This window comes from Sarcophilus harrisii, chromosome 4 (genome assembly GCF_902635505.1).
Source record: "Sarcophilus harrisii chromosome 4, mSarHar1.11, whole genome shotgun sequence".
Classification (NCBI taxonomy): Eukaryota; Metazoa; Chordata; class Mammalia; order Dasyuromorphia; family Dasyuridae; genus Sarcophilus; species Sarcophilus harrisii.
In genome coordinates, this window is record NC_045429.1 from 285,586,054 (window position 1) to 285,600,704 (window position 14,651).

The 14,651-nt window shown below is 39.0% G+C and overlaps 1 protein-coding gene across 1 annotated transcript; it reads right to left on the minus strand.

Annotated features, from left to right (window-relative positions):
• Positions 1–7,698: 7,698 nt before the first annotated feature.
• Positions 7,699–14,586, minus strand: TCF19 (transcription factor 19). Its single transcript, XM_023504013.2, is given in 5 exon segments — positions 7,699–9,196; positions 10,258–10,816; positions 12,522–12,642; positions 12,644–12,718; positions 12,721–14,586. Coding segments are annotated over 5 exon segments (1,119 nt in total). The 5' UTR covers positions 12,856–14,586; the 3' UTR covers positions 7,699–8,967.
• Positions 14,587–14,651: the final 65 nt, after the last annotated feature.

Genomic DNA, 14,651 nt, shown 5'->3' on the forward strand with positions numbered 1-14,651 from the left:
AAAGTTACCTGTGTATACATAATCCAAAGCCCATATTTAGCTCTGGCTATAAAACTCTTATAAAAATAACTAAAGCCTTTTCATGCAATAAATAGCACAAGTCAGCAGAAAAGCACCAAAGAATTTACAACATTGCCCAATAAAGATTAAACACTCCTCCATAACTCAACAGATTTTTTGTTTTGTTTGGGGGGGGGTTGAGGCAACTGGGGTTAAGTGATTTGCCCAGAACTTGGGCCCTCCTGACTTCAGGGTTGATGCTCTATCCAGTGTGCCACCTAGCTGTCCCACTCCATAGGGTTTTTGAGCAATGACATTTGGATTTTGTAAACAGGAATTCTTCATTTGCAAGGTAGGTCAAGCAAGGCACATGAACCCAAAAACAAAATAAATTCAGAAAACAGCAGAGGTACAGAAATTAATTATTGATGCATGCTTTTTTTTTTTTGTTTGTTATACATGTGGTTATAAACTTTTTTTTTAGTATACATTTCTTTGAGAGTCATGTTGGGAGAGGAAAAAATCATGAGTAAAAACATGAACATCCTTTTAGTACCGATTTACATTCAATCTCCATAGTTATATTTCTGGATGCTGATGGTGTTTTCTATCCAAAGTTTATTGAGATTGCCTTGGATCACTGAACTGCTGAGAACTAAGTCTTTCATAACTGATCATGGCATAGTCTTGCTGTTACTCTGTACAATGTATTTCTGGTTCTGCTTGTTTTACTCAGCATCAGTTTGTGTAAAGAACTTTTCTAAAGTCAACCTTTTCATCATTTTTTATAAATAATAATCTATTACTTTCATATTTCATAACTTATTTAACAATTCCCCTACTGGTGAGCATTACTCATTTTCCAGTTCTTTGCCACCATAAAAAGAGCTGCTACAAACATTTTTGCACATGTGGATCCTTTTTCCTCTATAAAATGCTTGGGATACAGACCCAGTGGTGTGGCACTGCTGGGTCAAAGCATAATTTTTGAATAATCAAGAAAATCAATAAAAATGAAAACAGCAATAGTGAACTATTTCTTTGAAGAAAAAAATCCTTGTCATGGGCAGGGCAATACAAAGATTATGTTACTGAAAATTGCATAAAGATAAAATTTTTAAAATTAACGCTTTTTATTTACATGGATAATTTTTCCAACACTGACAAGGGTTTGGAATGGCTTGAACTATTATAAATTTGAGTCAATTCTCTAAATATTTTAGAAATGAGGCCTTTATCAGAACCTTTCGATCTAAAAATGTTTTCCCAATTTACTGCTTCCTTTCTAATCTTGTCTGTATTAGTTTTGTTTGTACAAAAGCTTTTCAATTTGATATAATCAAAATTATCTATTTTGTGATCAATAATGATCTCTAGTTCTTTGGTCACAAATTCCTTCCTCCCCCACAAATCTGAGAGGTAAACTATCCTATGTCCTTCTAATTTGTTTATAATATCATTCTTTTTGTCTAGATCATGAACCCATTTCAACCTTATCTTGGTATACAGTATTAGGTATGAGTCTATGCCTACTTTTTGCCATACTAGTTTATAATTTTCCCAGCAGTTTTTGTCAAATAGTGAATTCTTATCCCAAAAGCTGGGGCCTTTCGGTTTGTCAAATACTAGGTTGTTATAGTCATTGACTATCTTGTTCTGTGAAGCTAATCTATTCCACTGATCAACTGCTCTATTTCTTACCCAGTACCAAATGGTTTTGATGACTGCTGCTTTATAATATAATTTTAGATCTGGTTGCAGCTAGGCCACCTTCATTTGCTTTTTTCTTCATTAATTCCTTTGAAATTCTTGACCTTTTGTTTTTCCAGATGAATTTTGTTATTTTTCTAGGTCAGTAAAATAGTTTCTTGGGAGTCTGATTGGTTTAGCACTAAATAAATAGATTAGTTTAGGGAGTATTGTCATGTTTATTATATTGGCTCAATCTATCCATGAGCACTTGATAATTTTCCAATTGCTTAGATCTGACTTTATTTGTGTGGAAAGTATTTTGTAGTTTTCCTTATATGGTTTTTTATGACTTTCCCTTGGCAGATAGATTCCCAAATATTTTATACTATTGACAGTTAATTTTAAATGGAATTTCTCTTTGTATCTCTTACTGTTGGATTTTGTTAGTGATGTATAAGAATGCTGATGATTTGGATTTATTTTGTATCCTGCAACTTTGCTGAAGTTGTGGATTGCTTCTAATAGTTTTTGAATCTAATAGTTGATTCTCTAAGTATCTGCATCATATTTGCAAAGAGTGATAATTTGGTTTCCTCATTACCTACTTGTATTCCTTTAATCTCTTCTCTTACTGCCAAAGCTAGCATTTCTAATACAATATTGAATAGTAATGGTGATAGTGGGCAACCTTGTTTCACCCCTGATCTTATTGGGAATGCTTCCAGTTTATCCCCATTACATATGATGCTTGCTGATGGTTTTAAATAGATGCTACTGACTGTTTTAAGGAAAAATCCATTTATTCCTATACTCTCTAATGTTTTTATTAGAAATGGGTGTTGGATTTTATGAAATGCTTTTTCGGCATCTATTGAGATAATCGTATGTTTTTTGTTAATTTGGTTATTGGTGTAGTCAATTATGTTAATAGTTTTCCTAATATTGAACCAGCCCTGCATTCCTGGTATAAATCCTACTTGGCCGTGGTGTATTATCCTGGGGTTGATTTTCTGTAATCTCTTTGCTAATATTTTATTTAAGATTTTTGAATCAATATTAATTAGGGAGATTGGTCTATAATTTTCTTTCTCTGTCTTCATCCTATCTGGTTTAAGTATCAATACCACATCTGTGCCATAAAAGGAATTTGGTAGGAGTCCTTCATTCCCTATTTTTCATAAAGGTAATTTTTACTTAGGAATCACACACTTTTCAAAGGCCATACTAAAATATTTGTCAAGTAAATCCAAGTACATTCTAGATATTTTGTTAAGTTCTAGATATTTTCATCATTCTAAAGTCATTCACTAAGCATTTATTACACACTTACTATGTGGTAGGTACTGTGTTAAGGGCTGAGGATATCCTTCATTCTCAAAGAGGACCATGACATCAGGAAGGTGATGCCATGACATGCAGGTGAGTTGGATTTAATTGAAGGAGGGCAACTGGGGATACAAATATAAGCAAAAAGAAAGAAGGTGCCTTCCCTCAAGGAGCTTATATTCTCATGGAGAGAGAAGACACAAATGATAATTAAAAAGGGAAAGTACCCAATATTTGGGTTCAAATTTTGTCTCAGGCACAGGCTGGCTATGCGATTGTGAATGAGTCATTTTCTGAGGTGTCTCCCAGTCAGTTTTCAAAGACAGAATTAATTGAAGCAACTGGGAATATTTAGACTGAAATGAGATTGTTTTCAAGAACACAAAAGGGCTGCCTGTTAGTCCTAAGAAGAATCTGGAGCAATGAAAAGTAGAAGCTGCCATGGATCAGATGTACGCTTGATGCCAGGAAAAATTCCTTAAGTAATATCTAAAACCAGAATGGGCTGCTTCCATAAAAAGACAGAGCGGGGATGGTCCCTTGTCCAAAATGGTATAATGAAGATTCCTTAATTGTTCGGTTATTGGTGGTGTCTGACTTTGATCCCACAGACCAAACCACACCAAACACACTATTGTTTACTATCTCCAGAAGTCTGTCCAAGTTTATGTTCCTTGACAGTCATCTCGTTCTCTGCTGTCCCTTTGTCTTTTTCCCTTCGATCTCCCAATATTATTATTAGCTTCAGCTTCACTATTTGACCTATTCTGACCTAATCCAGAACAGTCTTGAATTAATTTCTTTAAAAGTATTAACTGATTTAATCTCCCTGATATGCAAGGAACTCCTAAAATCTTCTCTAGAACCACAATTTAAAAGCACTGATTCTGTGTGGTTCAGCTTACCTTAAAATTCAACTCTCACTGCTTCTGGAAAAACCATAGCTTTGACTAGACAAAATTTGCCATAACTTTCTTTCCAAGAAACAAGCATTTTTAAATTTCATGACTGCACTGATCACCTCTATGGTCTTTGAGCCCAAGAATATAAAATTAGACACTGTTTCCATTTCTTCTCCCTTGACTTGTCAGGAAGTAAGCGGACCAGTTGCCAAGATATTAGATATTTAAGGTTCAAGCCAATTATAATATCCTCCTCTTCTGCATCAAGAGGTTTCTTAATTTTTCTTTTTTTTTTTCTTTTGCCATCAGAATGGTTTCATATATCAACTGTGAGAGTCTTGATTGGCTCTCCTCAACAATGTGTAATTCAAGGCAATTTCAATAGACTTGTGATGAAAGGTGCCATCTACATCCAGAGAGTGAACTATGAAGACTGATTGTGGATGTGGAAGGGGGGTTAGACTTGTTTTGCTAGGAACAGTGAGTGGGAAGTCACAGAAGCAGCTTTCTATTTTATATGAAGAAAAACTTCCTAATAATCAAAGCTATATAGAAACTAGATGAGTTGACTTAAAGAGGTAATGAATTTCCTACATGAACACTTTTTCTTACAGAAGCTAGATGACTACTTGTGAGATTCTGAGAAATATATGGTTCACAAGGGAGAGTGTGGGGAATTGTAGGAATGGTTCACAACATCCCTTCCCTCTTGTGGAAAACCAACTCAGATGTTCCCACTGTTGATCAATAGGGAGTCAGAATTGACTGGAGTTGAAGAGGACCTTAGGCAAAACATAGTATTTACACCGTTTTGTTATTGTTTGTTTGCTTGTTTTTTTTTCCTTGTTTTTTCCTCCTTTGATTTTTCCTGTGCATGATGAATATGGAAATATGTTTAGAATAATTGCACATGTTTAATCTATACCGGATTGTTTGCTGTCTTGGGGAGGGGGAAAGGAAGAAAAGAGAGAAAAATTTAGAACACAAGGTTTTTCAAAGGTGATTTTTTTTTTAAACTGAGGCAATTGGGGTAAGTGACTTGCCTAGGGTCATACAGCTAGGAAGTGTTAAGTGTCTGAGAGTATATTTGAACTGAGGTCCTCCTAACTTCAGGACTAGTACTCTATCCACTGCGCCATGTAGCTGCCCCCAAAAGATGAATGTTGAAAACTTATCTTTACAAGTATTTGGAAACATAAAATACTATTACAAGAAAAAAAAGAGAATGGTATCATCTGCATATTTGAGATTGTTTATTCCAGCCTGTTATTTCATATGATGTACTCTGCATGTACATCTCCAACAAGGAGAGATAAGGTTTTCTTAAAGGACTAATGCGAAGAAATGGAAGAAAACAATAGAATGGTAAAGACAAGAGATCTCTTCAAGAAAATTCGAGCTATCAAGGAGGTGTTTCATGCAAAAATGGTAGGGATTTAACCTAAGTAGAAGAGACTAAGATGAGGTGGCAAGAATATATACAACTACCATGAGGGTGGTTATTGATTTAGAGACACACAAATTATGTTAATTTCATATGCTAGCAAGAATATGCTTAAAATTCTGCAAACTAGGCTTCAGCAATGTGATCTACTTCTGCTTCACTGATTACACTAAAAGCCTTTGACTGTAGAATACAACAAAATGTGAAATCTTCAAAGTCTCCTGAGGGACCTACATGCAAGATGGGTAGTGAACTGACTATGGGATGAAAGAGAAAGGTTTTAAACTTGAGAGAATAGAAAAATATCTTCCTGATACTAAATATCTTCTCTACTTCCTGATTAGAGGATGGAATACTAAATTCCTTCCAAAACTTTCCTATATAGAAGGCTCAGATCTGAACTTTCCAGCTAATAATCCAGCAACTGCCATGTTTGGTTTTGATTCCAAGAAATATGTCTCACCTAGTCTAAGTGGGGTCACCAGAATTCTCAGTCCCATGCTTGGCTGGCTGACTCAGTTCTTGACACTCAAAAGCTTCTCAGCTCTCTCAGTTGCCTCTTCTCTCTGACTGGAAGGTTGTAGAGAGCAACAAACTTCTCCCAAAGTCTTCCTTTATAGAAGACTCTTAATTTAGACTTTTAAGGTAACTCTTCACTCTCATTTTCCATCATCCTTTCTCAGTTTGGACTCCATCCTATCTCCCTTTGGCTCCCCTTTTTTAGCTTTCTTTTATGTGTTGTCTTCCTCATTTGAGTGAGGATGGCAAGGACTGTCTTTTATTTGAATCCTCTATACTTAGTACAATGCCTGGCCCATAGTAGATGATTAATAAATATTTACTGAATTGAATTGATTGCCCCTTCTAAAGAAATAGGGGAATTTGGAAGAGAATTGGGTTTTAAAAGAGAGATGAATACTGCTGTAGATGTGTTGGATTTGAGATATTTCTAGAACATTGCTAACTTTTGAAAAATGTTTCAAATGAATGATGAGGTTGGAAGTCAAATTTTTTCATTTCAATAATATTTTATTTTTTCAATTACAGGTAGAGATAGTTTTCAACATTAATTTTTCTAAGATTTTGAGTTCCAAATATTTCCCCCCTCCCTCTTTTTTCCCCTTCTCCGCAAAACAGCAAGCAATCTGATATAGATTATACACGTACAATCATTTTAAACACATTTCCATAGTAGTCATGTTGGGAAAGAAAAATCAAAATGGAACAAAAAACCACAAGAAAAAAATAAAGCAAAACAAAAAGATGAAAATAACGCTTTGATCTGCATTCAGTCTCTATAGTCTCCATCTCTTTGGATACGGATGGCATTTTCCATTTAGAAGTTTATTGGGATTGTTTTGGATGACTTGCTGAGAAGAGCTAAGTTTGTCATAGCTGATCATCATACAATCTTGTTACTGTATACAATATTTTCCTGGTTCTGCTCATTTACTCAGCATCAATTCAGGTACATTTTTCCAGGCTTTTTTGAAATGAGATTGTTCATCATTTCTTATAGAAAAATAGTATTTCATTACATTCATATACTATAATTTACTCAGTCATTTCCCAGTTGATGGGCTGAATAGATATTCAGTTTCCAATACCTTGCTGCCACAAAAAGCTACTATAAATATTTTTGAACATGTAGATCTTTTTCCTTCTTTTACTAGAAACCAAATTTCAAAAGATTGAGAAGTGAAAGAAAATGGAAGAAAGGAATATGTAAAACTTACCTCAGCCCAATGCTTTGCCCTATCTAAGCAAATTCTACCTATGGCATTGCCTCAGTTCCAAAGCTTATGAAAAAAAGACATGCAATTAGGCTTTCAGTGCCCTTTTTTAGATGTTCCCTATCTACTTAATGATACAGAATTTTACCAGTAATTGGAAGTAAAGGCACTGGTCTACAATTTATAGATCGCTTTCTTAAAAATGGAGACACTTTCTCTTCTAAATATTGTCAAAGGAATAATTTTTTTAGCTGTGAAGAGAACTGAACATGCCTGTAGTCAGATGGGAAAAGACCAATGGAGAGAAAGAGAGGAAAATGAGAATGAGAATTAATGCTATGGCTGTAGAAAGATATTGTCGGAAAGGGAATCTGGGATCATGGGCTATTTTAGAAAATGAAGCCTTTATCAGAAACGCTAGCTATAAATTTTTTTTTTCCATTTCTTGCTTCCCTTCTAATCTTGGTTGCATTGGTTTTGTTTGTGACAACAATATAATTTAATATAATTAAAATGATCTATTTTGCATTTCATAATATTCTCTAGTTCTTTGGCCACAAATCCCTCCCTTCTCCACAGATCTAAGTAGACTATATCTTGATCTCCTAATTTGCTTATAGTTATCACCCTTTATGTCTAAATAAAGAACCCATTTCAACCTTATCTTGGTATTGGGTTTAGATGTTGACCAATGCCTACTTTCTACCATACTATTTTCCAGTTTTCCCAGAGATTTTTGTCAAGTAGTGAGTTTTTATCCCAGAACTGGAGTCTTTGGGTTTGTCAAACACTAGTATTATCATCAATTATTGTGTCTTTTGACTTATTTCACTGATCCACTACTCTGTTTCTTAGCCAGGAAATGGTCTTATTTTTTAAAGCAAAATGAAGAAAGATTCTTAGTTGATGGGGTGATATGGAGGACTGATGAAAGTTTTCAATCACTGTGGGAAGTGGGATCATCACTTTAATAAGGGAGGTATAAAAGTACTGTCTTGACATAGCAAGGGCTATATAAATTTGTAATAGGTCCAGCAAAAATGTTTTTGCATTTTCTTCAGCAGCATGAGAAGCAAATAAAACAATGGGTGGGAGTAATCCAAGGCTGGACTGGCTTTCCTTTCTACTTGAATATGGCATTCTTTTACTTTGAAATCTATTTCATTGATTTCCTCAAGTTGGGATTAGAGGCTATGCAGATCTCTCCCCAGAGCCAAGTTTAAGTCAACTTACAGAGGGACAAATCAGTAACTGGTTCTTTATTTGGAAATAAACAGGAAGGGAAAAGAGTAGATCAGAAAAGACAAAGGATTAGAGAATTGGACATAATGGCTAGTGGAGTTTTGAGGCAGATTGTCATGCTGGAAGCAGCATGATCAGGGTCAGATTGGACCTTTTTTCCCCTGCCCTCTCACATCCAAGTCTGAAGTTTTCCAGATTCTCCCAGCAAAGAATTTATAATTTATAATGATAAATGGCCTTCTGAAATCTTTCTTATACATTTCTAGAGTTCCTGAAGCCATTCATCTGACATGGTCTTGACTTCTATAGCTGGATAATTTTCTGGTTCTAGCATACAGTATCTAGGGCAACAGGACCCTGGAATCAGTTTCATATTTAGCAGCTAGACACTCCTAGAAACAAAAGCCACAGCCAATAGGCTGTTTTTTCCATGTTACTTTAGGGACCTATAAAAACTAAGCTTAGTATCCATGGCAATAGGTAATTCCTTTCTGAAAGGTTTTCCTCCTAGGGAGGAAAGTAGAGAGTATTCTTTCCATTTCACCTCTACCATATCCAGTCCCTGGATTTTGAGTCGCAAGGAGTGGCAGCAAGTTGCCATGATTTTTCTTAACCAATTTCCATCACCTTAAGTTTGGCAACTAGAACAACGGTAATCAGCCTCTTGGGCAGCTCGGTAGCTGCAACCTGCACAGGCTATGTGGAACCATGCATCACAACCATCACATTGGACCCAGGCCACTGTTTCTTCCTGCGGTGGTTGGCAGCTGGGGGCTGCACAGGGCTCCCCTCCCCCAATAGGAGGGGGAGCTGCAGTCCCAGATGATAGGTACTTCCGGGGACGGCCACGTCGATTTCTGAAAGGAGGTTTGGTGGAAAAACACAAAAAGTCCTGAACAAGGGAAGATAGAAATATACTCCTATTCTTAAGGATGAGTTTAGGCTGCAATCTGAAATGGTATGGCAGACTTAGTACTTAGAAAATACTTGAAGGACTTTCCCCCCCATTTCTGAGTTAGGAGAGTGTGGTACACTAGAGTTGAAAAGGTCTGGGTTCATATTCTGACAGTGATACTTAAGAGTTGTATGACCTGTATACTTATTGTGTATCTAATTTATACTTTAATATATTTAACATCTACTGGTTATCCTGCTATCTGGGGGAAGGGGAGAAGGAGGGGAAAAATTGGAACAAGAGGTTTGGCAATTGTCAATGCTGTAAAGTTACCCATAACATATAACTTGTAAATAAAAGGCTATTAAAATAAAAAAAAAAAAAAAAAAAAGAGAGTTGTATGACCAAGGACAAATCATTACATCATAGACTTTTGAGCTTGTAAAGATTACCTAACTTCAAATTCTCTCATTCTTTATAGGAGGAAAATGATGCCCACAGAAGTTGACTTGCCCAGACACAGCAAGTGGCAATGGCAGGATTTGAACCTAGGTTGTCTAGAGTCCAAAGTCAATGCTCTTTCCACTATCTCCATATGAAAAAGGCCATGTATATGTACATGTATGATCAAATTTAACCTGAGATTTAGTTTTTCATCTGTAAAACATGGATATCACCTCTCTAGTAACAACCTCACAGTGACCTCATAGTCCCTACCAAGCTCCTGTTTCTTCTTTTGTCATTATCTCATGAGACAGAAGATATTAGATAATTTGCAGAGTCAAAGGGTGAATTCTTATCTGAGCTGGAGTTTTCCCAGAGCATTCTCTCCCCTTCCTCTCTTGGGAGGCAGAGCTCCCTACAGCTTAGGTCCTCTCAGAGCAAAGGGGTGTGTGTGTGTGTGTGTGTGATGAAGAGGAAGAGGTAGGGGTGACATAATGGCAGATTTCAGACAACAAAGATAGTGGTGAGGATGGGGACAGCCCTAAATTCCCTATGTCTCTTTGAAGTCACCTCACTTACCCACTAGGAGTGACTGTAGTCTTCATTCCTCGAGGCTTCTTCCTGGTTTCAGCCTGATTTCTGGAAGGGCTCTCCTTAATTCCTTTCTCATCCTCTAGCTCAGCCAGCACCTTGTGTGCTGACTTCCGACGATTCCGAGGGGCTGGAAGTGGGGTGGGAAGGGTAGTTCCTGACTCCCTAAGAGTCACAGGAAAGGTCAGGTTCTGTCTTCCACCCCTGGAGAATGTAAGAGGCTGAGGCTGGAGTTTGCTAAGGCTGCCAACAGAGCTGAGGATCAGGGTAGCCTTGGGAGAAGGGGAGAAGGTATTGAGGGGATACTGTGGGGCCCCCTGAGGGGGCAGCATCGGCCAAAAACCACCTCCACCTCCTGATTCCCCCCCAGCTCTGGGGATAGTGAAAGCAGCAAAGTCTTGGGGTCGGACACGGACACGTTGGAACATGAAGTAGAACTCAGGAGGGCTGGCCCCCACAGGCCCCTTAGGGCCAGAAGTTAGAAGGTCACTGTCACTCAGTTCCAGTTGGTGACCTCTAGGAAGTCTGATATTGCTGACTAAGGTACCTGTAAGAAGGAGAAAGTGGGGAGGGGGGAGGGAGAAGAAACATTCAAAGAAGAAAAGGCAGAGAAAGAGAAGGCAAGACGAAGATCAGTCCAAAAGTCATGGAGAACAGCCAGATTTCCTAAGGTGATATCAAGAGGGTTAAGGAACTGGTTAACATCTTCTTTCCCATGGACCTCTTTTGTAAACTGTTAATGCTAAAAGTGACTATCATTCATTTAGTGCACAACACAAGCTGGAATTTGAATCTGGATCTTGACTATCAAGAAATGAGTTCACAGGTCTATGGGATTAGCTTTTCCCTAGTTTCCTACCCTTTCTGGATCCTGATGAACTGGAGGAATTGGCTTCCCCAATTATCTCTGTTTACCCTCTTGGAGGTAGGTTCTTAACAGCTGGCACAGAATGGAAGTAGTTAGAATCCTTCCCTTATTTTTTAAAAAATCATATTCTGTAAAAACTTAGTCTTTGTTAATAAAAGAAGTTAGAGGCCCATAAAGACCCTAGGATTACTCTGAGGAAGTATGTACTTTTTTGGGGGAGATCAAGAAGAATCTTTCCTGAAATCTATGGGCAGTTAGGTATTTCAGTGGGCCTGAAGTCAGGAAAACCTTAGTTCAAATCCATCCTCGGATATTTACTGTGTGACCCTGGACAAATTACTTAACCTCTATTTGCCTAAATTCACTAGATAAAGAAGCAAACACTCCAATGGCCAAGAAAACCCCATGGACAAAAAGTCCATGGGGCACCTAGAGTCAGACACAGTTGAATGACTGGATGGTCTGGCCAAAATAAAGAAAAATATTAAAGCTTTGGGAACTTGGACTACTGATGAACAGCTAATGGGAGTAATGTCCACCTTAGAGAGGTCATTTAAAAAAGTCTCTGTATTTATTTAATTTCACTGCCAACTCCTTGAAAATCTGTATTTCATGTACACCCCTTTTTTTTCTTACTCTACAATAAAAATCTTTATCTTGTGTCCAGTGCACTTTTCCGCTTTCCAAGATGAGAGAGCTTGTTATTGCTAATCTGCTAAAGCAGAAGCAATATGTATATAGAGCTCACTCTAAAGAGTGAGCTCTACTTTCCCTTTGACTTTACTATATGACTTTGAGGGCAAAGCATAAGTAGGGGAATAACTATATCATTATCTAGTAAGCCTTCCCCATAACAAAGGTAATATATTATATACTTCACAGGATTGCAGAAAGGAAAATGACCAATAAATCTTAACATTAATTAACTTAACCTGAACCTCAGGAAAACAAAAAATGAGGATAATACCTGCTTGTACTTCCCATCTCACATAATTATTCTAGAGATTAAATAACATAGGATAAATGAAATAATTTTGTAAAAACAGATTATAAATAAGGAAGTAATCATTTTATTAATAATTTGTGAGTAACTCATTTGTGGAACTAATCTACTCTGATAGGCTTTCATCCTTTTCAGGTAGGCCTCACACAATACATCGTAAATATAACACATTACTCCAACAGATAGCAGGTAACTTTTGGAGACAATCAAAGTCTTTTGGTCTTTGCTGTCTAAATCAAAGGAAGAGGAATTCTAAAGGCAGCGACAAACAGGAGAGGTTCTATTTTTAGTCAGGTCAAGGTCCTGTGGTACTTCTCAAATCATATCACACCTATTTAAATATATTCTGTGTAAAAACAGGGCCAGCATGTCCAGGTTCACCATAGCTATTGCAATCCTCCAGGATGACTCTCCAATGTTCACCTTGGCCTTCAGCATGCAAATTAGCATTAATGGAGATGAAGACAGGCTCATACTGGGGCCAAAGTGCCACATCACACAGACGTAGTGCTGAGGTCCAAGTGGTAGGTACAGCCAGTCCCAGTTGAGAGATGAAAAGTATAGAGGTCTCTCTATCTTTCCCAACCCCTATGTAATGCAATTGGAAGCAGGGCAACACGGGAGGGAGGGGCTTTCTCCTACAACCCTCTACAAAAACCAGGGAATACAAAACTCTTTCTGCCCTTGGGTACTTAAAAATTGAGAGACATTCCATGCAAACTAGAAGTATAATTCGTGCACAATTTAAATCTAGAGATGCATTCTCAGCACAGTATAAATTTAGAAGACACTTAGCTAGTTTAGAGAACTATGCAAACCGAGGGGGACAATTACTTGTCCTTAAAAGAAAAAAAAAAAACCAAGGAGTCATCCCCTGTGCAATGCAAAACTAGGGAATGTGCCTCATGCTAAATCCAGGATGGGCTCATAACCTGTACAACTACTACAAAGAGTACGCTCAGCTAGTGCAATGCAACATAAGGGGGTAGTTAGCTGAGGGCGTAATGGGGTCAGTTTCCACCACCATTCAATATTAACTTCCTCACTGAAAGATATAGGTATAAAGATAGGATTCTGTAGGCCTCCACCTGCAGTTTCCCTCCCGTCTATGGGATAATGACAGTACAATGAATTATTATTCACCCCTGTTTTGCAGCTGCTGAATAATCCTGGGAACAAATATAGTTTAAAAAACACAGTCCTAGGTGGATTCTGGCCAAATCCACTAAGGACGCATTATCCGGGAACTAGCCACTCCAGGAATAAAGCTTCATTTTCGACAGAAAAATGAAACTTTTTGGCAGAACTGGCCCCACTTCTGGATTCACTCAAGACAGTGAAGTCAGTATAGCTGTCGTTTAGCCACTTTTGTTCTCTAGGCTGTTTAAGTCATGATCGATCAATACTTAAATCGGACTCCGGCCCAGGGAGAGGACGCTCTAGTGGTCTGGAGCCCTCGGAAGGGATTTAGTAGGCTGTAATCTCGGATCTGCAAAGTTGGCGCTTCCCCAATCGGTGATGTGTCCTTTTTCCTCTCCTCCTTTAGTCTATGCATCTCTTTGTACTGTACTAGTACATTAATCATAGGATGCATCATGCGCTTCTGTTGTAAGAAATGCACCGTCAAATCTTATTTCCCTTTTTCATGATTCATTGATATTAAACATTTTCATACCCCGGTATCTTAGGTCTTCTTGTGGAAGCGAGCCCTTCTGTAGGAGCAAATCATGAACCTGAACCCAACAGCCGTGCAGTGACGTCGGGGGCCAGGCGGCCTTTTCTTTCCAAGAGCCATTTCCTGGCCAAACGCCTCCTTCGTCATAGGGGCATTCAGGGGTACGACTGCAACCCCGAACGGGGGCTGGGGCTCCCTATTTCCGGAGTAAAGCGAAGCCAGGTCTCTTACCTTCCTTCCTCTTGGAGGGCAGCGCAAACCTGGGGTGCTACAGCTTCCGCAGCAAGGCAAACGCGGGCGCCCCCAGCAGGGGTGGGCTAATTTCGGATCAGTGTCCGTCCCCTTCCCTCAGGCAATACAAACCTGGGTAGAGAAGGTGAGGACTCCAAACCGCCACTGAGGGGCGCTCACCCACCCTGCACAGGCGCGCGCGCGCTACGGCAACTGTTTGACAGGGTGGGCAGAAGTAAAGGGCTCGAGCAGAAGCTGGGCCTGGATGGGAGAGGGGAGGGGCTTCAGAGGTCAGGCGCGCGTCTAATGCCTTCTTAGTTAATCCCCAGGGCCCGAATTCCGCGCGCCTCAGAGGCCCCGCCCTCTCCGATGCGTTTCCCCAGTGAGTCCTCTTCATTTCGTCGCCCAAACCCCACCGAGCGGCGGTCCGTGAGGGCGCAAAGGGGACTCGGCGTGACCACCTTCCTTTCTCGATTAGTCATCGAATTTTCCCGGGTTTCTGAGAGAGGCGGCGCAGAGGAGGGACTTGTAAGGGAGGGTGGGTCGGGCGAGCCCGGATTGGTCCGCCACCCGGATGCTACGGCGCTTGCGTGCCGCGGTTCCCT